Source organism: Sorex fumeus, unplaced genomic scaffold (assembly GCF_029834395.1).
Source record: "Sorex fumeus unplaced genomic scaffold, SorFum_2.1 ptg000019l, whole genome shotgun sequence".
In the NCBI taxonomy this organism is placed as follows: domain Eukaryota; kingdom Metazoa; phylum Chordata; class Mammalia; order Eulipotyphla; family Soricidae; genus Sorex; species Sorex fumeus.
The window spans coordinates 37,897,414-37,920,996 of record NW_026606076.1 but is presented as its reverse complement, the minus strand read 5'-3'; the positions used below and the strand labels follow the sequence as shown (position 1 = coordinate 37,920,996).

The following is a 23,583-nucleotide window of genomic DNA, read 5'->3' as shown; positions in this document are numbered from 1 at the left end:
ATTCAATATGCCAAACACAGTAACAACAAGTCTTACAATGTGCTATATACAGTGCTGTTATTATTATTATTACTTGTGTGTGAAGCAAGATAGAGTTTTTCTTTGTTTTGGGGCAAAGCAAGATAGTTTTTATTGAACAAAATAAACTTAGGAGAGCTGAAAGGGAGAGAAAGGTGTTCAAGAGAACATGCACCTCTCCAGAGTGGAAAAAACCCCTAGGATCACGTTTTGTTGGTTTTTTTGTTTGTTTGTTTGTTTGTTTGCTTTTTTGGGTCACACCAGGAGATGCACAGGGATTACTCCCAGCTCTGCACTCAGGAATCACTCCTGACGGTGCTCAGGGGACCATATGGGATGCTGGGAATCGAACCTGGGTCGGCTGCATGCAAGGCAAACGCCCTCCCCACTGTGCTATTGCTCCAGCCCCAGGATCACGTTTTGATAGCTGTAAGAAAGGGCGGACCTTACAGTCCACCGCCAGGCAGCAAGAGACAACCATTTCTAGTGCCTTCTGGAATGTTCCAGAAAGGACCAGACTCCACAACCCAATGTCAGGGGACAGGCAGGGTAAAAACCGTCCTCAGGAAGGAAAGCAAAAGACAGCACAAGGGGACAGGGAACCACGTCTGGTGACCAAAAGGGACAAAGCTAAAGAGATCAGCAGGAGTTGATTGAGGGGTCGGGGGTGTCCCCAATCCTACAGGGTCTCAATTTTCCTTCCCTGGGGGGTAGCAGGCTCAGAGAGGGTCTGCAGGCTTTCTCTGCACACACAGCCCGCGGTGCCCCGTGCCCGGGCTCCAGCAACGGCCAAACGGTGCATCTCCGCGCGGGGGGCTGCGGGGTCGGAGGCGCGAAGGCGTCGCGGGGCGCAGGGGCAGACGCGGCGCAGGGCCCGGCGGAAGTTGGCACCCAGGAAGGCGTAGAGCAGCGGGTTGAGCGCCGAGTTGCTGTAGGACATGCAATGCGCCCAGATCTTGAGGGCATAAGCCGAGTAGCTGCGCGGGTGCCAGGCGCCCGCGGGGCCCAGCGCCTGCATCACCAGGAACAGCTGGATCGGGCCCCAGCAGGCGGCGAAGAGCAGCACCACCGCCGCCACCAGCCGGGAGACCTTGGCGCGCACCAAGCCGGCACGCTCGGCCAGCAGCTGCCCCTGGGGGACGAAGAGGGGGCTAGAAGCAGACGCTAAGAGCCAGCCGGAGGCGACCACCCCCCGCCTCTGATCCCCGTTTTTTTCTCTCTTTTTTTCTTTTTGCTTTTTGGGTCACACCCGGCAATGCACAGGGGTTACTCCTGGCTCTGCACTCAGGAATTACCCCTGGCGATGCTTGGGGACCATGTGGGATGCTGGGACCCGTTCCCGGGTCGGCCGCGTGCAAGGCAAACGCCCTCCCCGCTGTGCTATCATCACTCCAAGCCCCTCCGATCCCCGTTTTGTGCAGCTGCACCCACAGCCTCCACCAACACCCCCACCCCTACCCCTCCAGGGCGCGCGACCCATTTCCAGGCGCGCACCTGCAGGGCGCTGTCGCCAGGCGCGGGGCGCGCGGCGGCGCGGCCCAGGTGGCGCAGCATCGCGCCGTAGCAGACGCAGGTGGCGGCCAGCGGCAGCAGGTAGAGCGCCAGCAGGTTGTAGGCGGCAAAGGCGCGCTCCAGGGCGCGGCTGGGGAAGACCTCGCTGCAGTAGGTGAGCGGTCCGGAAGACAGACGGTGCAGGGCGAGCACCGGCGCAGACAGGGCCGCCGAGCCTGCCCCACACGCCGGGCTGAACACGTCGGCCGGGGTGGGTGGAGGGGCGCAGGGGTGCGGGGTGCTGGGTCTTGCAAGGTCCCTCCTGGGGCAGCGTGCCTTGAGCGCCCCCTGGGGGCCGTGCGCTCCAGGTAGGTGGTACTCAGTATCCCCGTTTCCCAGATGCTCTAAGCCCAAAGGTGTCCCCCCACCGCGCCAAGGAAAGGATGATCCCTCTACCCATACCCCCCACCCTCAAAGAAAAAACAACCCTGCTCAGTACTCACCCACCCAGATGCCGAGACTGACAGAGAGAGCCAGGCGGGGTGTGCGGCGGTGCAGGGCGCGCAGAGGGAACACGGTCACGTACCAGCGGTCCACGCTCATGGCGGTCAAGGTGGCACACGTGGCCTGCACGGAGACCTGGAAGGGGCGTGGGGCTCCCCGCGAGGCCAGGGACCTGCCCTGTCCGTGCCCACCCTGAGGGGGGTGTCCCCGCACTGCATCCACCCGGGGAGGGTCTCCAGGGACCAAAATGAAGAGGCAGGATGAGAGCGGAAACCCAGAATGGTTAAGGAGAGTGAGGAGTCCCAGGAAAAGAGAAACCATCCTCGGAACACGGAGGGCGCAGGAAAGAAGTCCTAGGATGCAGACCACTCGCCCTGTGACTATCTCCCCAAATTTCCCCCGGACCTGAACCTGATTCCCATTTGTCCCCCAACTTTATCCTTGCCCTGCACCCCGCCAATCCCAGGCACCTTCCACTGGTCCCCAACGCGCACCCTCTCACCCAGGGTCCGCATGACGCCTGACCTCTGCCTTTGGTGCAACTGACCCTGCCACATCAAGAGTCCAGCCCCGCGTAGATCTTCCCGCGCAGACGCCATTCCCCTAGAGCGCGCCCACGTCTAGGGCGGGCACCCGTTCTGCCCGCGCCCCATCCAGGGTCTACCGCATCCTCTGCAAGCCCAGATTCTGGCCTGGTCTTCGGCCCTCAGGGCCCGCATATAGCTTTTGGTCCCAGACCTCCCCCCTTATTGATCCGGGACCCTCTTAGACCCGCCCATAACCAAGACCCGCCCACAGCGCGCTAAACCTAGTCCCAGGAGCCCCTGGCTCTGCTCTGCTCCAATACGCATCGCCCCTAAACCCTCCTCGGTGCTCCACTGCGGATTCCCCCCATAAACATCCTACGACCTCATCCCCTTCTTCTCACCCTAAGGTCCTGCCCTCTTGCGCTCAGACTCAGTCCAGACCAGGACTCCCCTTAGTTCCGGTCTCTCTTGTAATGCTGTCCCTGACTCTGCCCCCAGCACAGACCCCACCTTCCCAGCCCAGGTTCCTCTCCGGCCCAACCCCGCCCTACCCAGCCTAGGCCCTGCCCAAGTCCAGGCCCCGCCCCACCCACCCAGGCCCCGCCCCACCCGCCCCAGGCCCCGCCCCACTCAGTCTAGGCCACGCCCCAGCCCAGGCCCCACCTCCCCAGTCTAGGCCCTGCCCCAGCACAGGCCTCGCCTCCTCTGCCCAGGCCCCGCCCCAGCTCAGCCTAGGCCCCGCCCCAGCCCAGACCCCACCTCCCCAGCCCAGGCCCCGCCCCAGCCCAGCCTAGGCCCCGCCCCAGCACAGGCTTCACCTCCCCTGCCCAGGCCCCGCCCCAGCACAGGCCTCGCCTCCTCTGCCCAGGCTCGCCCCAGCTTAGCCTAGGCCCCGCCCCAGCCCAGGCCCCACCTCCCCAGCGCAGGCCCCGCCCCAGCCCAGCCTAGGCCCCTCCCCAGCCCAGGCCCCACCTCCCCAGCCCAGGCCCCGCCCCAGTCCAGCCTAGGCCCCGCCCCAGCACGGGTCTCTCCTCCTCTACCCAGGCCCCGCCCCAGCTCAGCCTAGGCCCCGCCCCAGCCCAGGCCCCTCCCCAGCCCAGGTTCCACCGTCCCAGCTCAGGCCCGCCCCACCCAGCCTAGGCCCCACCCCACCCAGCCTAGGTCCCACCCCACCCGCCCCCAGGCCCCGCCCCACCCAGCCTAGACCCCACCCCCCAGCCCAGGCCCCGCCCCAGCCCAGACCCCACCTCCCCAGCCCAGGTTCCTCCCTAGCCCAGCCCAGGCCCCGCCCCAGCCAGCTCAGGCCCCGCCCTAGCCCAGGCCCCGCCCACACACCTGCTGGATGTAGTTGACGAATTTGCACATGAAGTCGCCCAGCACCCAGGCAGGAAGCAAGTACAGCAGCGCCGTAAAGGGCACACAACACAGAAGGAACATCACGTCTGTGGCCGCCAGGTTGGCTGTAGGGGTGAGGAACGCACGGGGGCGCTGGGGAGGTGCTGGGCATGGGCGCAGGTGCTCAGGATTCTCAGCGGCCAAAGCTCACCAACCCCGGCGTCCTTCCCCTTAGCCCGAGTAAGACGCATCCCGGAGAAGTTCCCCCTACATCACGGAGCAGGAAAGTTGGGGCGCCTACTGGGCTCTCCTTGTGCATTTCAAAACTCCTATCCCGGGCATCAGAGACCGTCAAAGACCTCCACCCCTTTGAGCCCCTTTTTTCTCACCTACACTCGTCCACCACCCAGAAAAAGCTGGGCCAGAGCGATAGGACAGCGGGGGTTGGGGGGCCTTGCTTTGAACCCAGCCAACCTGAGTTCAATCCCTGATACCCCATAAGGTCCCCAATACACTGCCAGGAGTGATGCCTGAGCACAGAGTCAGGAGCAAGTCCTGAGCACTGCCGGATGTGGCTCTTCCACAAAAACAAGAAAAAAAACAAAGGCCACTTGGCGCTGGCTGGGACATCCCACTGCTCAAATATTGGAACTGAGCCTCTGTGGCAAAGGTCCCAAGGTCAGGGAGACCTCCCCCCATTCCTCTTTTTTCATCAGACATCCTGTTGCTTTAACGTCCATTGGATATCTTCCTGGGGGGTGAGGAGGGTCTCCATGCACCTACTCCCCAATTTCCCTTTGATCCTCTCCTGCCTTCAAGAAATGCACCAGGGGCTGGAGTGGCAGCACAGCGGGTAAGGCGTTTGCCTTGCATGCAGCCAACATGGCCCACACAGGTTCGATTCCCAGCACCCCATATGGTCCCCTGAGCACCGCCAGGATCATTTCCTGAGTGCATGAGCCAGGAGTAACCCCTGAGCATCGCCGGGTGTGACCCAAAAAGCAAAAAAAGAAAAAAAAAAGAAAAAAGAAAGAAATGCACCAATCAGGGGCTGGAGCAATAGTATCACAGGAGGTAGGGCGTTTGCCTTGTTCGCGGCTGACCAGGGTTCGATTCCCAGCATCCCATATGGTCCCCCGAACACCACCAGGGGTGATTCCTGAATGCAGAGCCAGGAGTCAGCCTTGAGCATCGCCGAGTGTGACCCAAAAAGCCAAAAAAAAAAAAAAAGCTTCAATCAGAGTTAGTGAGCTCCAGTCTGAGGAAGGCCCAGAGAGAGAGACCCCTCCTGCTGCAGACGGGGGTCAGTGGAACCCCTTTGCCCCTACTCACCGATATAAAAGTTGGTGACCGTGCGCATCTGCTTCTGGCGACAAATGACCAGAATGACCAACGAATTCCCTGTCAATCCCACGATCATCAGCGCTGCGAAGAACAGGGGGACCAGCCAGGCATCCAGCGACCGCGGCACGGGGCCCGGGCCCACGGAGGCATTGGTTAGCGCCCCCCAGGACGCGTTAAGCCCAGACGTGGCCAGAGCACTCATGATTTCCAGGCTCTCTTCCTCCCAGCCGCCCTCCAGGATTCCCATGGTCCCTCTTCACAGGCGCTGTGTCCCTCTGCTGAAGGCACTGCACTGGCTGTAGCATTTATACCCCTGTGCGTCTACACCCCCCCCCTCACGCTCCCTCCCCTGCAGCTCCAGTTCCAGCTTCATCCATTTGCTGCACCTCCAGAGCCACTTTGTAATCCTCCCTTCCTCCTGCGAGGTCAGCGGGGTGTGTGTGTGTGTGTGGGGGGGGGTGCTGCAGAGTGAGGAGGGGCTGCGGGCACAGCAGGGGAAGGGCAGGTGGCCCTTAAGAAAGGCTGTGGAAGGGCTGGAGCAGTAGCACAGCGGGTAGGGCATTTGCCTTGCACGCAGCCGACCTGGGTTCGATTCCCAGCATCCCATAGGGTCCCCTGAGCCCTGCCAGGGGTGATTCCTGAGTGCAAGAGCCAGGAGTAACCTTTGTGCATCGCCCACAGCAGGTAGGGCATTTGCCTGGCATGCGGCCGACCTGGGTTTGAGATTCCCAGCATACCATATGGACCCCCAAGCACCACTGTCACTGTCACTGTCCTCGCGTTGTTCATCAATTTGCTCGAGCGGGCCAGTAACGTCTCCATTGTGAGACTTGTTGTCACTGTGTTTGGCGAATACGTCACAGGTAGCTTGTCAGGCTTTGCCGTGTGGGCGAGATACTCTCGGTAGCTTGCCGGGCTCTCGGAGAGGGGCGGAAGAATCAAACCCGGGTCGGCTGCATGCAAGGCAAACGCCCTACACGCTGTGCTATCGCTCCAGCAAACGCCCTACACGCTGTGCTATCGCTCCATCAAGCACCACGAGGGGTAATTCCTGAGTGCAGAGCCAGGAGTAACCCCTGTGCATTGCCGGGTGTGACCCAAAAAGAAAAAAAAAAAAGAAGAAAGGCTGTGAAAGTAATCAGGGAATAGACAGATTATGGGTAGATGCAATAGTCCAGCCTGGAAAACGCTTGCCTTGCATGCAATTCAGCTGGGTTTGGTCTATGAGTGAACCCAGGGTAAGCCCTGAAAACATTGGGTATGGTCCAAAAGGAATTCCAGGGGAACAGACACGAGGGCTAGAACAACAGTACAAAGGGTAAGACGCCAGGGCCAGAGCGATAGCACAGCGGGTAGGGCGTTTGCTTTGCACGCGGCTGACCTGAGTTAAATCCCTGGGATCCTATAAGGTCCTCCAAGCCAGGAGTGATTCCTGAGTGCAGAGCCAGGAGTAATCCCCCAACATCACTGGGTGTGACCCCAAGAAGAAAAAAAAAAACAAAGCGTAAGGCTCTTCTTGCCTTGCAGATCCGGGTTCACTACCTGGCATCCTATACAGTCTCTGATCACTGCCAGGAGGATTCCTGAGTGCAGAGCCAGGAAGAACTCATGTCCCCCCCCCCAAAAAAAATAACAGACACTGGGACTGGGAGAGGCGGGATGAGAGCAGACCAACCAGGACAAAAGGACAAAAGGAAGGGCTCCGTAGAAGCAGTGACCTTGGAGGAGAGGGCTGGACATAGAGCTGGAGCATTAATTTTTTTTTTCTTTTTTGGGTCACACCCAGCAATGCTCAGGGGTTACTCCTGGCTCGGCACTCAGAAATTACTCTGGCAATGCTCAGAGGACCATATGGGATGCTGGGGGCTGGGTTTGCCGTGTGCAAAGGAGACACCCTTCCCTCTGTTCTATGGTTCTGGCCCTGTGCCAGGAGTAAGTCCTGAGCACAGCTGGGCGTGCCCCCCCCACCACTGATACATAAATAAATAAACACCACCCAGTGTGGGTGGGTGTACCCAGACTGTACAGAGGTCAACGTGCTTGTCTTGCATATTTATTACTCCAGTTCAATCTCAACACTGCAGAAGGATTGTTAAGGCCCTTCAGGAGTAACTCCTGAGCACAATTTGGACCAGCCCCCGAGCACCTCTGGGTGTGTCGCAGGAAAAAATACAAAAGAAGCAACGATAGGGCATCCGGGAGGCCACTTGCCTGGCTTGTGGCCGACCCAGGTTCGATCTGCAGCACCCCATAGGGTTGTGCTCTGTAAGCATTGCTAGGAGTGATCCCTGAGCACAGAGCCAGGAGTAACCCCTGAGCACTGCCAGGGATCGCCCCCAAACAAATAAACAAGAAGAAGCAATGACCTTGACTTGTAGTGACAAGTGGCCAGGGCACCCAGAAGGGTGGGTGCAGCCAACAGAAGGCTGGGTGTCCCCAAACTCTGGGGACATGAAGCTTCATATCATGAAGCATCATGTGAGGAACCCTAAGAGCTGGTGATTGGAGAATACCAATAATTTTTCAAATATTTCACCCCGCTGGAGCTCCATTTGGGGTGAAGAACTTTAGGGCACTTTTCGTTGGTCTTTTTTTTTTCTTTTTTTTGGGGGGGGGTGACACCCGGTGATGCATAGGTGTTACTCCTGGCTCTGGACTCAGGAATTACTCCTGGCGCTGCTCAGGGGACCATATGGGATGCTGGGAATCGAACCTGGGTTGGCTGCGTGCAAGGCAAACGCCCTACCCGCTGTGCGATTGCTCCGGCCCCTGGTCTTGTTGGTTTTGAGTCACACCAAGTGGTAGCAGGGCTGGGAGACCCTGTGGGATGCTGGGGATGGAACCTGACTTGACCGTGTGCAAGGCCAGTGCCCTTCCTACTGTCCTATTGCTCTGGTCTTTATTTTGGGGGCCAGAGGCAATTTTGCCTTTTTATGTTTTGTTTGCTCGAGCGGGCCCAGTAACGTCTCCATTGGAGACTTTGTTGTTACTGTGTCTGGCATATCGGATACTCTCGGTAGCTTGCCGGGCTCTCCGAGAGGGGCGGAGGAATCGAACTCGGGTCGGCCATGTTGGCCGCTTGTAAGGCGAACCGGCAAGCTACCGAGAGTATTCGATATGCCAGACACAGTAACAACAAAGTCTCCAATGGAGACGTTACTGGGCCCGCTCGAGCAAAATCGACGATCAACGGGAGGGCCTTTACCTTTTATGTTTTGTTTGGGCTGGAGCGATAGCACAGCGGTAGGGCGTTTGCCTTGCATGCAGCCAGCTGGGCTCGATTCCTCTGTCCCTCTCGGAGAGCCCGGCAAGCTACCGAGAGTATCTCGCCCGCACGGCAAAGCCTGGCAAGCTCCCCGTGACGTATTCGATATGCCAAACACAGTAACAGCAAGTCTCAAAAAAATGGAGACGTTACTGGGCCTGCTCGAGCAAATCGATGAACAACGGGAAGGCAGTGTTTGTTTGCTTTTGTTTTGTGTTTTGTTCGGGGCAAAACAAAAATGTGGTGCCTGCAATCGAACCTGGCTTTGGTCAGGCATGTACAAGGCAGGAGCCTTACCCACTGCACCATCTCTCTGGCCCTGAGACACGAATATGGATCCTGGCCCAGAAGTCAGGTTAGAGTGTGTTGTGAGTGTGTTGTGATGCTGCCCCAGTGGTGCTCAGGGTTGACTCCTGGCTCTGTGGTTGGTCAGGGATCATACCTGGAAGGGCTCCGGGACTCCTATGAAGTGAATCACACCTGAGTCAGCTAGGTGCAAAGCCAGCGCCCTACCCACTGTACTATCTCTCTGGCCCTCACTCAATTCCTCTGAGTTTTTGTGTTTTGCTTTTTTTTTTTTTTTTTTTATTTATTTATTGAATCACTGTGGGAAAGGTTACAAAGCTTTCAGGTTTATGTCTCAGTCATGCAAATATCAAACACATTTCCCTTTACCAATACTTATTTTTTACCATGAAGAACCCCAATAAAACCCCACCCCCCACCCCTCCCCGTCCCTGTGAGGCAGATGAGTTCTAGTTAACACTCTATCTGCTTTGATTAGATTCATTGTTTCAATAAAAGATTCACCACTATTATTTAGAGTTTACCCCCCCCCAAATCAGACATGCTGAAAAAGCATTGTGAAGTGATTTGCTTTCTACGGCTGGGTTCAAGAATTAAATGTTGGTTTTGGATTTCTGCTCTTTTACCTATTGACCCTGGAAGTATTTCTACTGAAAGTCAGATAGTTAAGAAATTGGTTTCTGTGTTCTGGAGTCCTGGCCGTGCTGGAGAGCCGCTCGCGGGGGGCAACCGGTGGCCTCGGTAGGGCGTGAAGGGCGGACCGAAACGCCCCCCTTCCCATGAGGTTTTAGTCGCCCCCACACTCCCGGCTCATACCTGCTGTCCACAAGGCTCCCATGTGGCCGCCATCTTTTTTTTTTTGCTTTTGCTTTTTTTGGGTCATACCCAGCCATGCTCAGGGGTTCCTCCTAGCTCTGCACTCAGGAATTACTCCTGGTGGAGCTTGGGGCACCTTATAGGATGCCAGGGATCAAACCCCCGGGTCAGCTGCAGGCAAGGCAAACGCCCTCCACACTGTACTATTGCCCGGGTCCTTGTTTTTTTGGTCCTGTTTACTTGCTTTGTGACTGAATCATATCCCCCAGTTCCCTTTTTCTTGTAGACTGAGGGTGGTGTTTCCTCTCTATACTTCTCTTCTTTTTTTTTTTTTTTGTTTTTGTTTTGGGAACCACACCTGGCTCTGCGCTCAGGAATCACTTCTAGCAGTGCTCAGGGCACCCTATGGGATGCTGGGGATTGAACCAGGGTTGGCCACATGCAAGGCAAGTGCCCTCCCTGCTGTGCTATGGCTTGGGACCCCAGAGGGGATCTCCATGTCCCTCCCCAAGCCCCTCCCACTATTCTTAGGCCCCAGTCCCTTTGCCCCTCATCTCGGCGTACTGACTTTTTTGCCAGACGCCCCTCCCCAGAGGTGCCCCCTCCCCACTTTCTCTTAGAGGGGATGTCCTGTCTTGGTCACTGCTGGGATCCCAGAGAGTTCAGCATCAGGGGCGGCTGACACGCCATGTCCTTTAGAAGCACTGAAACGAGAGCACTGTAGCACGGTCCTCCTGTTGTTCATCAGTTTGCTCGAGAGGGCCCAGTAACGTCTCCATTTTTTTGAAACTTGCTGTTACTGTGTTTGGCATATCGAATATGCCAAATTCTCTCGGGGAGCTTGCCAGGCTCTGCCGTGCGGGGCGGGATACTTTTGGGGAGCTTTCCAGGCTTTCCGAGAGGCGCGGAGGAATTGAACCCAGGTAGGCCAGGCAGGTCGCATGCAAGGCAAACGCCCAACCGCTGTGCTATGGCTCCAGCCCTTTCGGAAAGAAATGAAAATGAGGGGCCGACCGCAGGTGGGGGACATGGATCTTGCATGCAGCCAACCGGGGTTCGATCCCCGGCACCCCATAGGATCCCCACGAAAACAAACAAAAAAAATGCAAAAGCCCAGGGAGTGGGAGTTGACGCTGCCCTGTGTTACAGAGGGTAAACTGAGGCACGGAACTGGGTGGGGGGGGGCGCAGGGGCACATCCCTCCTCCTCCTCCTGCTTCGGGCCAGACCCCGGTTCTCATCTCGGCCTCCCAGCCCTTCCCCCAGCTACCTGCACTCTAGAGAACGGGTTTGGGGGGGATTTCCTCCTAGGCGGCCTCAGTTTACCCGTGTGGACGTCCCGCCCCCCTCTACCCCGGTCCACCCCCCCCCATCCCCGCCTCCGTCTGGTCCGTCCGAGCGTCCGGCCCCCGAATGAATGAACGACGGGCCCCTCGCGGCTCTCCGCGCGCGCCCCCCGGCAGCCTCAGTTTCCCCGCCGGCCCGCGGCGCGCGGGAGGACGTGGCCGCCCCGCCCGCCCCGAGGCTCCGCCCCGCTCCGCCCCGCTCCGCCCCGCTCCGCCCCCGGCGCCCGTCACTTCCTTCCCGGCCCGAGCAGGCCCTGCCGGGCGGCGGCGGCCACTACGGCCACTACGGCGGCGTCCGAGGCATGGTCGCGCTGGAGACGCCGGAGGGCTGCTCGCAGGAGGCGGCGCCGGCGGCGGCGGGGGGCGCCGCGGGCGGGCGAAGGACGCTGTGAGCGCGGGCGGGGCGCGCCGGGGCGGGGGGTCCTAGCCCTGCACCCCTGCCCTGCACCCCTGCGAGCGACCCCAGGCTCGCCCCGCCCCCTTGGCTCAGGGACCCCCCCCCCAATCCAGGCCCCGGTAAGGTGGGCGGGGGGCGGGGGGCGGGTCGTGTCCAGCCGGCGGACCCAGGTATTTGCCGGGGGCGGCAGGGGACCCCCCACCCCACCCCTGGCTGGCGTTCTGTGCCCGCTCGGGGGCCCTGAAGTGCTGGGGTTCAGCTTTTGACCCCCCCCGGGGTGGGTCGGGGGGCGTCCCTGGCCCCTTTACGAAGTCCGCGGCCCCCCAAACCGGGCTGCTGGGGTTCCGATCCCCAACTGGGGGCGGGGGTCGCCCCTACCAGCTGCCACCTGGTGCGGGTGGGTGGTCAGCCCCCCGCGGCCCCCCCGGGTGGACAGGGAGGCCGCCTGGATTTTCTGAAACGGGCGCTTCAGCACCCGGGGGTGGGGGGGTGGGACCGGCGCGCCCCGGAGGCGACCCTCCCCCCATATGGTAGGACTGACCCGGAACCGTCGGAACCACCGCAGGACCCCCCCCCCCCTCCCGTGACCCTGCCTGGTGGGTGGGTACAGCTTTAGTACAGGCAGGACCTGGGAAGACTTTCCGCTTCCTCCTGCCTCAGTTTCCCTATCTGCAAAATGAGTAACAGCTCTTTGGGGGCGAGGGGGAGACCAGGGCTAGGGTGGCCCAAGTCCTTCGTTCTGGGCTTCTCGTCCTCTGAATATCTTGACTGGGAGCGGTTTTGCCTCTCCCGAGTGTTGTGTGTATTTTAGTACCCGGAGAGAGAGTATAGTGGGTGGGTGGGTGGGGGCTTCTTTTGCTCATGCTGGTACCTGGCACCCCACCAGGGCCCGGGAGCTTGCCAGGAGTGATCCCTGAGTGCAGAGCCAGGAGTGATCCCTGAGCACAGCCAGGTGTGACCCCCCCAAAAAAACAAAACAAAAACAAAAACAAAAACAGAAAACCAAAAACCAACCCTTCGCTTCCCTTTCTCCACCTGGGTAGAGATGGGCGTTGGGACTTGATCCTGGAACCCAGGAAGTGGCTTTCACCTCCCAGGGAGGGTATTTACCTGCCTGGAGGGTCCATTGGGGAAATCCGGGGTGCCAGGAACCTCCCCCTGGGCCCCACCCCACCTCCCCTGAGTCACTTCTGTTTTTTTTTTTTTTTTTTTTTGCTTTTTGGGTCACACCCGGTGATGCACAGGGGTTACTCTTGTTCATGCATGCACTCAGGGGTTACTCCTGGCGGTGCTCGGGGGACCCTATGGGATGCTGGGAATCGAACCCGGGTTAGCCAGCCGGGTCAAAGGCAAACCCCCTCCCTGCTGTGCTATTGCTCCAGCCCCACTTCCGGTTTCTTTGTTTGTTTGAGGGCCATACCTGGCGATGCTCAGGGCTGACTCCTGGCCCTGCACTCAGGGGTCACTCCTGGGGGTGCTCAGGGGGCCCTAGGGGGTACCGGGCATCGAACCCCAGTTGGCCGCCTGTAAGGCTAATGCCGCTGCCTCATCTCACCACCCCTGAGTTGCTTCTGTTTTGACCCTTTTGGTTTCCGGCTGGGGAAGGCCCTTCCTCACTCCTCGCTGGGGCGGGGCGCACCCCTTACCTGCCCTGGCTTATTGACTCCCATGGGTGCTGCTGTGACGGGCATGACCTCGGGAGGCCAAGGGGTCCCTAGAGGCCACCCAGACCCCACCGGGCCCCTTAGTTTCCCCATATGTCAAGCAGAGCTTTTTCAACCCAGGGCCACAGGTGGGAACTGAATTGAGGTGATAGCAGAACCTGTAGCCCGGGAGGGAGCCCCAAATTAGGGATCAGCTGCTGGGGACCCATCTGGGCCCTGCGGTTTCTAGAACCTAACACACACACACACACGTGCCCACACGCCCACACACACACACACACACACACACACACACAGGTGTTTTGGGAGTCTAAACAAGTATAGTGAGAAACAGGAAGAAAATGGGGTGATCAGGTTCCTGAGGAGGGCGGGGTGATGCCAGCAGTGTTGGGAAAGGGAAGTGTGAGCAGAGGAACAGGAAGGAGCCAGGTTGCTGGGGGCACATAGGCTGTGCAAAGGCCCTGGGGTAGGGGTCAGAGAGACAGCCCAGGGAGAAAAGCACCCTTCTGGAGTTCACCCTGGCTCACCTTAGGATCCCTTGAGCCCCTCCAGGAGTGACCCCTGAGTGCAGAGCCAAGAGTGAGCCACAGCACAGCTGGCTGTGGGCCTGACAGCGACCCCCGCCCCACTCCCACCCCCCAGTGCTAAAGGCAGCTGAATGCCTCCGGGGGTGAGCTTCTGTCCCCTGTGTCTGCAGCTATATTTGGGTTCTGTTTTGGTTTGGGGACCTCCCTCCCCAGGGCTGTGCCCTCCTGAGCCAGGCCCACCCAGCCCCGCCCTCGTGTTTGGGTCTGTGTATCTCCTATCCGCTGTTTCCCACCCTCATTCCAGTCACGTGGGGGCCCACCTCTGTGGGGAGGATGGGGTGTGTGAGGTGGGGGCTGTCTGCTCTGTTGCTTTGTTTTGTACACCCAGGGATGCTCCTGGCTGACCCCTGGCTTTGTGCTCAGGAGAGCAGGGCTTTGGGAGGGGTGGGGGGCATAGGTGGTGGGGGGCTGCAGCCTGGATTCAGGTGCAAGGCCGACACCCTACCTGCTGTCCTGTCGCTCTGGCTGCCATGCCTGAGATAGGACAAGAAGATAAAGTCTTATGGCCTGCTGGAATCCTGCAGGAGAGTGTCAGACCTCCTGGATCTTTTGTTTTTGTTTTTAATTTTTATTTTTTCTGTTTGGGTCACACCTGGTGATGCACTCAGGGGTTACTCCTGGCAGTGCTCAGGGGACCAAATGGGGATGCTGGGATTCGAACCTGGGTCAGCCGCATGCAAGGCAAACGCCCTCCCCTCTGTGCTATGGCTCCAGTCCCTGCTTTTTTGTTTTGTTTTTGGGTCACACCCGGCGATGCACAGGGGTTATTCCTGGCTCTGCACTCAGGACTTACTCCTGGCGGTGCTCAGGGGACCCTATGGGATGCTGGGAATCGAACCCGGGTCGGCCGCGTGCAAGGCAAACGCCCTACCCGCTGTGCTATCGCTCTAGTCCCTGCTTTTTTGTTTTGTTTTTGCCTTTTGGGTCACACCCGGCGATGCACAGGGGTTACTCCTGGCTCTGCACTCAGGACTTACTCCTGGCGGTGCTCAGGGGACCCTATGGGATGCTGGGAATCGAACCCGGGTCGGCCGCGTGCAAGGCAAACTCCCTACCCGCTGTGCTATCGCTCCAGCCTCTGCTTTGCTTTTTAGTTTTGGGGCCACATCCTCCGGAGCTCAGGGCTTACTCCTGGCTCTGCATTCAGGGATCACTCCTGGTGGGCTCTGAGGACCCTCTGGGATGCCGGGGGTCGAACCCGGCTCAACTGTATGCCAGACAAACATCCACCCTGCTGGACTATCGCTCCAGCCCCTCAGCGCGCATTTGGTGCTGGAGCCCAGCATGGTGGTGGCTTCCGGGGTGCCTGTGTGACCTGCTCTGTGTCCCCATCTAGAGAAGGTCACCCTCCCCAGGCCCTGGAGCATCTTGGGTGCCTGGGACCCCTGGGGTGGGGCCGCAGACAGCTGGGAGGGTCTGGCGGATCCTTTCCATTCAGGGGGTTCAAGTTCCCCCTTGCTCTCTAGGTGAAAAGGGGGGGCCTGTCTCTGGAGGACTCCGGCTTTCGGGGAGCCCCACCCCTCCTGGGCAGTCCCCCCTCCCCCCTGCCCCGGATGTGGCCTCTGTTATCAGTTGCCACCAGGCTGGCATCCTGAACTCCGTCCAGCTGATGTGGATGATGGGGTGTCTCCGGGGTGACTCGGGGGTGCTCACTTGATTGGCTCTTCCCTCCCCCACCTGCCCTCTTCTTGCTTGTGGGATCTGGGCGGACCTGGGAACATCTCCACATTCAAGTGTTTTTTGTTTTTTGGGTTTTTTTTTTTTTTGCTTTTTGGGTCACACCCAGCGTTGCACAGGGATTACTCCTGGCTCATGTGCTCAGGAATTACTCCTGGCGGTGCTCAGGGACCATGTGGGATGCTGGGGATCGAACCCGGGTCGGCCGTGTGTAAGGCAAACGTCCTTACCCGTTGTGCTATCGCTCCAGCCCCTCCACGTTCAAGTGTGAGGGTGAAGGGGTGAGTTCCCCGTCCCAGGAGGCAGCACCAACACGCTGAGAGCAGGCTCAGCCACGGGGAGCGTTTGTTCCAGCCCCTCGTGGCTGGAGTGCCCCTTCCCACGCCTGGCTGGGCGTGAACCGTGACCCTCCCCAGGCCCCACAGGGAAGGATTCACTCAGCGCTGCGTTGGTGGGGGACCCGATGCCTGTAGTTCCCCTGCTACTGGACATTTGTACAGACCTGAGTTTTGGGTCCTTTTGCTGATCACCAGGGCCCTGCGGGGGGAGAGGTGGTCTGCTGGAGCTGGGTGGACTGGTCCACACCCCCCTGCATGGTTCCTGCCACTTAGGATAGCGTTTATTCCCCGTTTATTTTTCCTTTTTTTCTTTTTTTCCCTTTTTGGGTCACACCCAGCAATGCTCAGGGGTCTTTTTTTTTTTTTTTTTTTTTTTTTTGGTTTTTGAGTCACACTGGCGTTGGACAGGGGTTCCTCCTGGCTCTGCACTCAGGAATTACTCCTGGCAGTGGTGCTCGGGAGACCATATGGGATGCTGGGAATCGAACCCGGGTCGGCCGCGTGCAAGGCAAACGCCCTCCCCGCTGTGCTATCGCTCCAGCCCCTCAGGGGTCATTTCTGGCTCTGCACTCAGGAATTACTCCTGGTGGTGCACGGGGGGACCCCATGGAATACTGTGGATTGAACCCAGGTCCGTTGTGTGCAAGGCAAAAGTCCTAACCCCTGTACTATCCCTCTGGCCACACCCACCTTTGTTTTTGTTTTGGGGACCACACCTGGCGGTGGCTCTGCACTCAGGGGCAGGGCTGGGGGACCCTGTGGGGTGCTGGGGATTGAATCTGGGTCAGCTGCATACAGGGTCGGTGCCCTCCCTGCTGTGCTATTGCTGCGACCCCTGAAAATATATATATATATAAAATATATATATATAAAATATATATATATATAGTTGTTGTTTTGTGGAGCCAGATTTGGTGGGGTGTTTCTGTAGGGATACCCTGTGGCCTCTTTTTTTTTTTTTTTGGCTTTTCGGGTCATACCTGGCGATGCTCAGGGGGTTACTCCTGGCTTTGCACTCAGAAATCACTACTGGCAGTGCTCAGGGGACCATATGGGATGCTGGGGATCAAACTCGGGTCGGCCGCGTTCAAGGCAAACACACTACCCACTGTACTATCACTCCGGTGCTCAGGGGACCATATGGGATGCTGGGACTTGAACCCGGGTCGGCCGTGTGCAAGGCAAACTCCCTACCCACTGTGCTATCTCTCCAGCCTCTTCCTATGGCCTCTTGAAGTGTCTTCCCAGCCCTTCACCAGTGAGTTTGGCCAGAATTCAGAGGCAGAGGAGGAGGAGAGTTGGGGTTCAGGTCAGGAGGCCGGACAGGTAGGGCAGAGGGAGGGAGAGAGGTTAGGATCTGGTGATGGGGTGTCCTTGCACGCCCACACTTGCAGCGGGCACTCTCCTATGGGGGGCTGGCTGGAGGGGAATGCTCGGGCGGGCTCTGCCAGGTGGTTCCATCCCTGAGCCCTCCTCCCCTTCCTCCCTGCAGGAGACTAGCTGCCCCCCTGGTCCCAGCTAATCCTTTTTTTCACCATTAATTCCATTTGTAGGGAGGAAAGCAAATTAGCTCAGTTGGGGGCCAATTCAGCCTCCCCTACAGAGCCAGGGAGTTAGGCAGGGCTGGGCATACTATGGGGAGATTAAGGGGGGCACTCAGCAGGTGGGCTGGACTTGGACTTGAGCTTCTGGTAGGGGGGGTCAGGATGGGGGGGTTGGAGACACCAGGAAACGCCCAAAGTGCCTGAGAAAAATGCAAGTCTCTTGTTTGGGGTTCAAATCTAAGATTCAACAGGAGTCCTTTGGGCCCGAGTCACAGGATCACGGGGAGGGCGTTTGCCTTGCACACGGCCCACCAGGGTTCGATCCCCGGCACCCCATCTGGTCCATCAAGCAACACTAGGAGTGATTCCTGAGTGCAGAGCCAGGAGTGGCTCAAAAATCCCCCCCCCTCCAAAGCAAACAAAACCACCAAAAGTGGCATCTCTGCAGCATCTCCCAGCTGCTGGTGGACAAACCTTCCCGACCCTTCCCTGGCATCCCTGTGCTGAAGCAGAGTGATGGGCCGAGGGGGGCTGGAGAGACAAGAATAGCAGAGCTGGGAGCATGCCCACCTTGCACGTGACCAACCCAGATTTGATCCCTGATACCCCATTAGGGTACCTTGAGCCCGTAAATCCTGGAGCACAGAGCCAGAAGTCAGCCCTGAGCACCCTCAGAACCAAAAAAAAAAAGTGAGACTGACAGAGAAGCGGGGGTACTGGGAAGTGAGTGAGCACCCCATGTTGGGGCAAACTGAGCCGCTGGTGGTTGACTGAGACTGAGGGCAGAGTTTGTCTTTGTTTTCTTTCTTTCTTTCTTTTTTTTTGGGGGGTCACACCCGGCAATGCACAGGGGTTACTCCTGGCTCTGCACTCAGGAATTCCTCCTGGCAGTGCTCAGGGGACCATATGGGATGCTGGGAACCGAACCGGGGTCGGCCGCGTGCAAGGCAAACGCCCTCCCTGCTGTGCCATCGCTCCAGCCCCAGAGTTTGCCTTTGTTCTGGCCTGTCTGGGTTCCCAGGACCGTTTCCTCTCTTCTCTCCTGCCCGCAGGCCCCTTCCTGGCCGCCTGCCCTCCCTGGCCAGCCCCCAGGTGAAGAGACTGTCCGCCGCCAAGCGGAAACAGCACTTCATCAACCAGGCAGTGCGCAATTCGGATCTGGTACCCAAGGCCAAAGGGCGGAAGAGCCTGCAGCGGCTCGAGAACAGTGAGCAGGGATCAGGCGCGTGCCCGGGAGCTGGGGGGCAGGTGGGCACCTAGGTCACGTCTACACAGGGCCTTCGCACGTTGGCAGAAGCCTCTGCCAGGGGCCTGCCCTGGGATTGTGAGGGCTGGGGTTTTGACGGGTGGGGAGGAGTTCAATAAAAGACAAGAGAAAGTCACCAAAGTTAGGGAGACTGGAGAGTTTGGGTTATTTGTTTTTATTTTGGGGGGGGGTGGTGCTCTGAGCTTTCTGGGGAAGCCTAGGGGCTTGGGCTGAACTAGAGAGCCACTGGGGGTTGGTCCCGGCGCCCCTTCTTGCTGGCCACCTCCAATTCAAAGGTTGTGTCTCTCTGCCCATCAGCTCAGTACCTCTTAACCCTGCTGGAGTCAGAGGGGGGCGCATCTGGTCCTGATGATGGGGACCTGCCCCCCCCAGCGGCACCGGGCATCTTTGCGGAGGCTTGCAACAACGAGAACTACGTGGAGGTGGGTCCCCTCCCCAAGCAGCTGGGCAGTGACTGTGGGGGTCCTCCACTGTCCCCCCACCCCTCGCAGGACCCTTGCCCTGCCCAGAAGTTTCCAGCACCCCTGATAGGTCCTCGCCCTTCCCACCACCCAGCTCGAGTCCGGCGGGCAGAATCCCAACAGTCTTGGATGGTTCCTACCAAGAGTATTTCCAGGGGCTGTTTCTATGCGCACTGGCCAGATGGGGAAACTGAGGCCAGAGGATTAGCACCCCCACCGCCCCGCCCCTCCACCCCTTGCATCATCAGCCCAGGTTCCCTTCCCCTGGCTTCCTAGATCTGGAACGACTTCATGAACCGCTCGGGAGAGGAGCAAGAGCGAGTCCTGCGCTACCTGGAGGAGAGCAAGAGCAAGACGCGGAGGCGGGGACCTGGCCGAGGGGAGGAGAGCAGGAGAGGTTGGTGGGGAGGGCCCGGAAGTGGGGGCGGGACCTAGAGCTGCGGGATGGGTAGCTATAGGGCAGAGCCGGGGATGGGGCGGGGTTTTGTGTAGATAGGAGGGGCCGTGGGCGTGGTTATGTAAATAGCCGGGACCCTGGCAGAGGGGAGGACAGCAGGAGAGCTTGGTGGGGAGGGCCCGGAAGTGGGGGCGGGACCTAGTGCTGCGGGCTGGGTGGCTATAGGGCAGAACCGGGGATGGGGCGGGGTTTTGTGTAGATAGGAGGGGGGGCCGTGGGCGTGGTTATGTAAATAGCCGGGACCCTGGCAGAGGGGAGGACAGCAGGAGAGCTTGGTGGGGAGGGCCCGGAAGTGGGGGCGGGACCTAGTGCTGCGGGCTGGGTGGCTATAGGGCAGAACCAGGGATGGGGCGGGGCTTTGCGCAGATGGGCGGGGCCGTGGGCGTGGTTATGTAAATAGTGGGTCCCGCTAGCCGGGACCCTGGGCCGGAGCGCAGGACCGTGTAGGTGACCCCTGCACATTTTCCCTTGCTCCCTGGTAGTTGACCCGGCCTTCACACCCCGTGAGTGCTTCCAGCGCATCAGCAGGCGTCTGCGGGCCATCCTGAAACGAAGCCGCATCCCTATGGTGAGTCCCTGCTCCAATTTGGCCTGTTGGGGAGTGGGTGGCCGTAGGGGTCCAGGGCTAGAGAAGGTCACTTCCATAGCGTGGGCGATGTCTGGGGTCAGATACAAACCCAGGCTCCCCCGATGTCCCTGAGGAGGAGTGCAATGGCAGGACAAGGTGGGTGGGCACTGAGGGTCGTGTAGGAGTTTTCTGGGGGGCATGGTTTCGGACAGTTTCTCCCGCCTGACAAGTCCCCTGCACCCAACGGCTCCTGCAGGACACTCTGGAGACCTGGGAGGAGCGGCTGCTGGCCTTCTTCTCCGTGTCCCCCCAGGCTGTCTACACGGCCATGCTGGACAACAGGTATCCGGGGAGGGCAGAGGCACCGGATGGAATGGGACTTGGGGGGGGCGGAGGGGCATGGGGTGGGTGGGGTTTTGGGGTCTAGGGGCACGTTTACTCGGTCACTCAGCGCCCCTTCTCTGCAGCTTCGAGAGGCTCTTGCTCCACGCCGTGTGCCAGTACATGGATCTTATCTCAGCCAGTAAGTGTCTCCTGAGCACCCGGTGACTGGTCCTGGGGGCCAGGCGGGCTCCCGGGGCTGTGGGCGCCGGGAAGGAGGCAGGAGGGTGTGGAGGGCGCCCAGAGCAGAGGGGACATGAATTCCTTGCTTCCGATGCACTCCGGATTACTCAGACGCGCCAAGGTCCTCATGGCAGCTGTTGGGGGAGTCAGAGTGGGCGTGGGAGGGAGAGGGTGAAAGTGAAGGAGCCGGGACCCTTCCCACGTGGACTTTCAGCAACACCCCCTCCCTCCCATCTCAGAACCTGTTCCCCACTTCTGGGCTGGGGATGTCTCAGGACTCACTCACTCACGCCCCCATAGATCTGGGAGTGGGAAGTGGAGGGGGGGATGTCTTCGCCAGCTCCAGGCACCCCAGGGGTTCCCGGCTCCCTGCCTGCCTTTGCTTCCTGCAGGAGTTGCTGCTGGAGAGGTTTCTATGGCAACCCTGGGCGACTCCTGCAGCGCAGGGGGGGGTTTGAGGGGATTGTGGGAGATGGCTTCCCCCACCCCCCCCACTTGCCCCCCCCACTTGCTTTTGTTTCCAGACTCAGGAGGGAGGAACAGGGTGGAACTGTGGACTGACACCTGGAGAGGGAGGGGCTGTCAGGTGGAGACCCCAGAGGGGCATCCCAGAGAGGGTTCAGGGGTTCAGGCATGGCGAATCCAGGTGTTGTGGGATGAAAGGAGGGGACGCATGGGGCAGAGAGAGTACAGCCAGGAGGGTCCTCACCTTGCATGGGGCCAACCCGGGTTCAACTCTGAGCCCCACCACGAGTGACCGCTGAGCGCTGCAGGGCACCTGTAGTGCTGGGGAGCGAACCTATGACCTTATGTAGGCCTGGAGTGCGCTTTTTTTTTTTTTTTTTTTTGGTTTTGTGGGTCACATCCAGTGATGCTCAGGGGTTACTCCTGGCTCATACACTCAGGAATTAATTCCTGGCGGTGTTCAGGGAAGCTGGGAATCGAACCCAGGTCGGCCGTGTGCAAGGCAAACGCCCTGCCCGCTGTACTATCGCTCCAGCCCCAGCGCGCCAGCCCCCTGAATGGGCACCCTAGCCCAAAGGGAGCGTGGCTGGGCCGGGTGTCACCTTGCTTCTGGGTCTGGGGCTGGTTGGGGGCAGGGAAACCTGGTCCCAGCCCCTTTGTGGTGATCCCTTAGCCTTGGGTGGGCCTGGGCTGGGTGGGCCTGGGCAAGGCCTGCATGGATCTGGGTAGGGTCTTGTGACCTGGGGCGGGACTGTGTGGAACTGGGCGGGGCCCATGCAGAGTGGGTGGGGCCTACTGGTCCGGGGCGGGGCCTACTGGTCCGGGGGCGGGGCCTGCTGGGACAACTCTGGGGGCTTGGGCCTTGGGGGTCCCAGGGGACCAGATCTGGGCCTGAAAGCTCAGCCTGGCCATGACCTCCCCTTGTCCCCTCTCTCAGGTGCGGACCTGGAGGGCAAGCGGCAGATGAAGGTGAGCAATCGGCACCTGGATTTCCTGCCGCCCGGGCTGCTCCTGTCGGCTTACCTGGAGCAGCGCAGCTGATGACGGGCCCCCCCGGGCTCCCCCTCTGCCCCCGCGCCGCCCCTCCTACAAGAGCTTCATGGTTTTAAATTGATTGATCCTTGACAACCTGCTTTCCCCTTGGGGTCGGCTGCGTCTCACCCCGGCCCCTCCCGCCTGCCCAGAACCAGCCATACTGGGACTTGTATTTGGGTGGGGAGACCCACCAGGTCCCTTCCCGGTTCCTTCCGTCCGTTTGCGCCCGGCCCGGTCTGAGCTGACTCCGGGAGGCAGTGAGCCTGGGATTTTTCTCCCTTTTAATTAATTCGGTGTGATTTGTTGTACATTTTTAAAATTTTCCTTTGGGGAAGGAAAACCAAAAATTTGCCCCAGCTGATGGGGGGGGGGGCTAAGGGAGGGGGAGAGTGCTTTGCTCTGCCCCCTGGCTTGACACCCCCCTCCCTCCAGCTTGGGGCTCTTCCTGGCGCCCCAGGAATGGTATCTTGTGTGTGTGCGCGTGTGACCGCCTGCATTTTATCCTCTTTGACGGATTGTGTGTCCCTGGGGGCCCTTCTTGGGGGTCTCTGGGGGCTCCTCCTGGTCTGTCCTTCCCTTTCTTCAAACTGGGGTTCCGGGGCTTCCGACCAGAAGCCTCCGCCCTCGGACTGCCTCGTTCTCCTTAGCTCTGCCCCTTGGGTTGGGGGTGACCTCATCCAGGTCACTCTAGATGGTCACCCCGCCCGTCCCACACAGGGCAGGGCAGAGCCAGACCCCTCCCCCCACCCGCAGTGTGACGTGTGCGCCCAGACAAGAGAGTTCTAATAAATTTCTGGTGCTCTGGTCCTGGACTCTGGGCATTTTCCTTGGGTTGGGGACAGGCTGGGGTGCACTGAGCACTTAGGAGCCAGGTTACAGGGGGAGGGGGCAGTAGCAAGGGTTCATGTTGTGATTGCCCCCTGAGGTGAGACCCTCGACCCCTGAGGTCCAAGCTTCCTGGAGGGTATGAACAAAGGACCCCATGCTGTGGTGCTTAGAGACACATGGATTTTTATTTTGGCAGGGGGGTGCTTTTTGGGTCACACCTGGTGCAGTGGTCAGGGTTTAGTACTCAGAAATTGGTACTCCTGGGGCTGGAGTGATAGCACAGCAGGTAGGGCATGCATTGCCTTGCATATGGGAGACTCGGGTTCGATCCCTAGCATCCCGGATGGTCCCCGAAGCACCGCTAGGGGTAATTCCTGAGTGCATGAGCCAGCGGTTAAAAAAGATATTGGGGGGCTGGAGCGATAGCACAGCGGGGAGGGCGTTTGCCTTGCACGCAGCCAACATGGCCAACACAGGTTCGATTCCCAGTATCCCATATGGTCCCCCGAGCACCACCAGGAGTGATTCCTGAGTGCATGAGCCAGGAGTAACCCCTGAGCATTACTGGGTGTGACCCCAAAAAGCAAAAAGAAAAAAAAAGATATTGGTACTCCTGGCAGTGCTTATGGGAGGCCAGGGATTGAACCTGGGTTCGTTGGTCTTATCGCTCCTGTCCCAAGACACATGCTTTTTTTTTTTTTAATTGTTTTGGGGGGGTCACACCCAGCGATACTCAGGGGTTACTCCTGGCTCTGCACTCAGGAATCACTCATGGGGTCC

The 23,583-nt window shown here is 59.4% G+C and overlaps 2 protein-coding genes across 2 annotated transcripts; one reads left to right on the top strand and one right to left on the bottom strand.

Moving 5' to 3' along the window:
• Positions 1-697: 697 nt before the first annotated feature.
• Positions 698-5,466, bottom strand: KISS1R (KISS1 receptor). The gene is made up of 5 exons (XM_056112985.1): positions 5,208-5,466; positions 3,876-4,000; positions 2,013-2,148; positions 1,513-1,745; positions 698-1,150 (listed from the first exon to the last, which is right to left on the bottom strand). The coding sequence occupies exons 1-5, from the start codon at positions 5,464-5,466 to the stop codon at positions 698-700; spliced, it is 1,206 nt and encodes a 401-aa protein (XP_055968960.1).
• Positions 5,467-11,213: 5,747 nt separating this feature from the next.
• R3HDM4 (R3H domain containing 4) lies at positions 11,214-22,787 on the top strand. The gene is made up of 8 exons (XM_056112873.1): positions 11,214-11,339; positions 18,211-18,365; positions 18,723-18,847; positions 19,163-19,283; positions 19,826-19,911; positions 20,168-20,253; positions 20,379-20,434; positions 21,878-22,787. The coding sequence occupies exons 1-8, from the start codon at positions 11,254-11,256 to the stop codon at positions 21,979-21,981; spliced, it is 819 nt and encodes a 272-aa protein (XP_055968848.1). The 5' UTR covers positions 11,214-11,253; the 3' UTR covers positions 21,982-22,787.
• Positions 22,788-23,583: the final 796 nt, after the last annotated feature.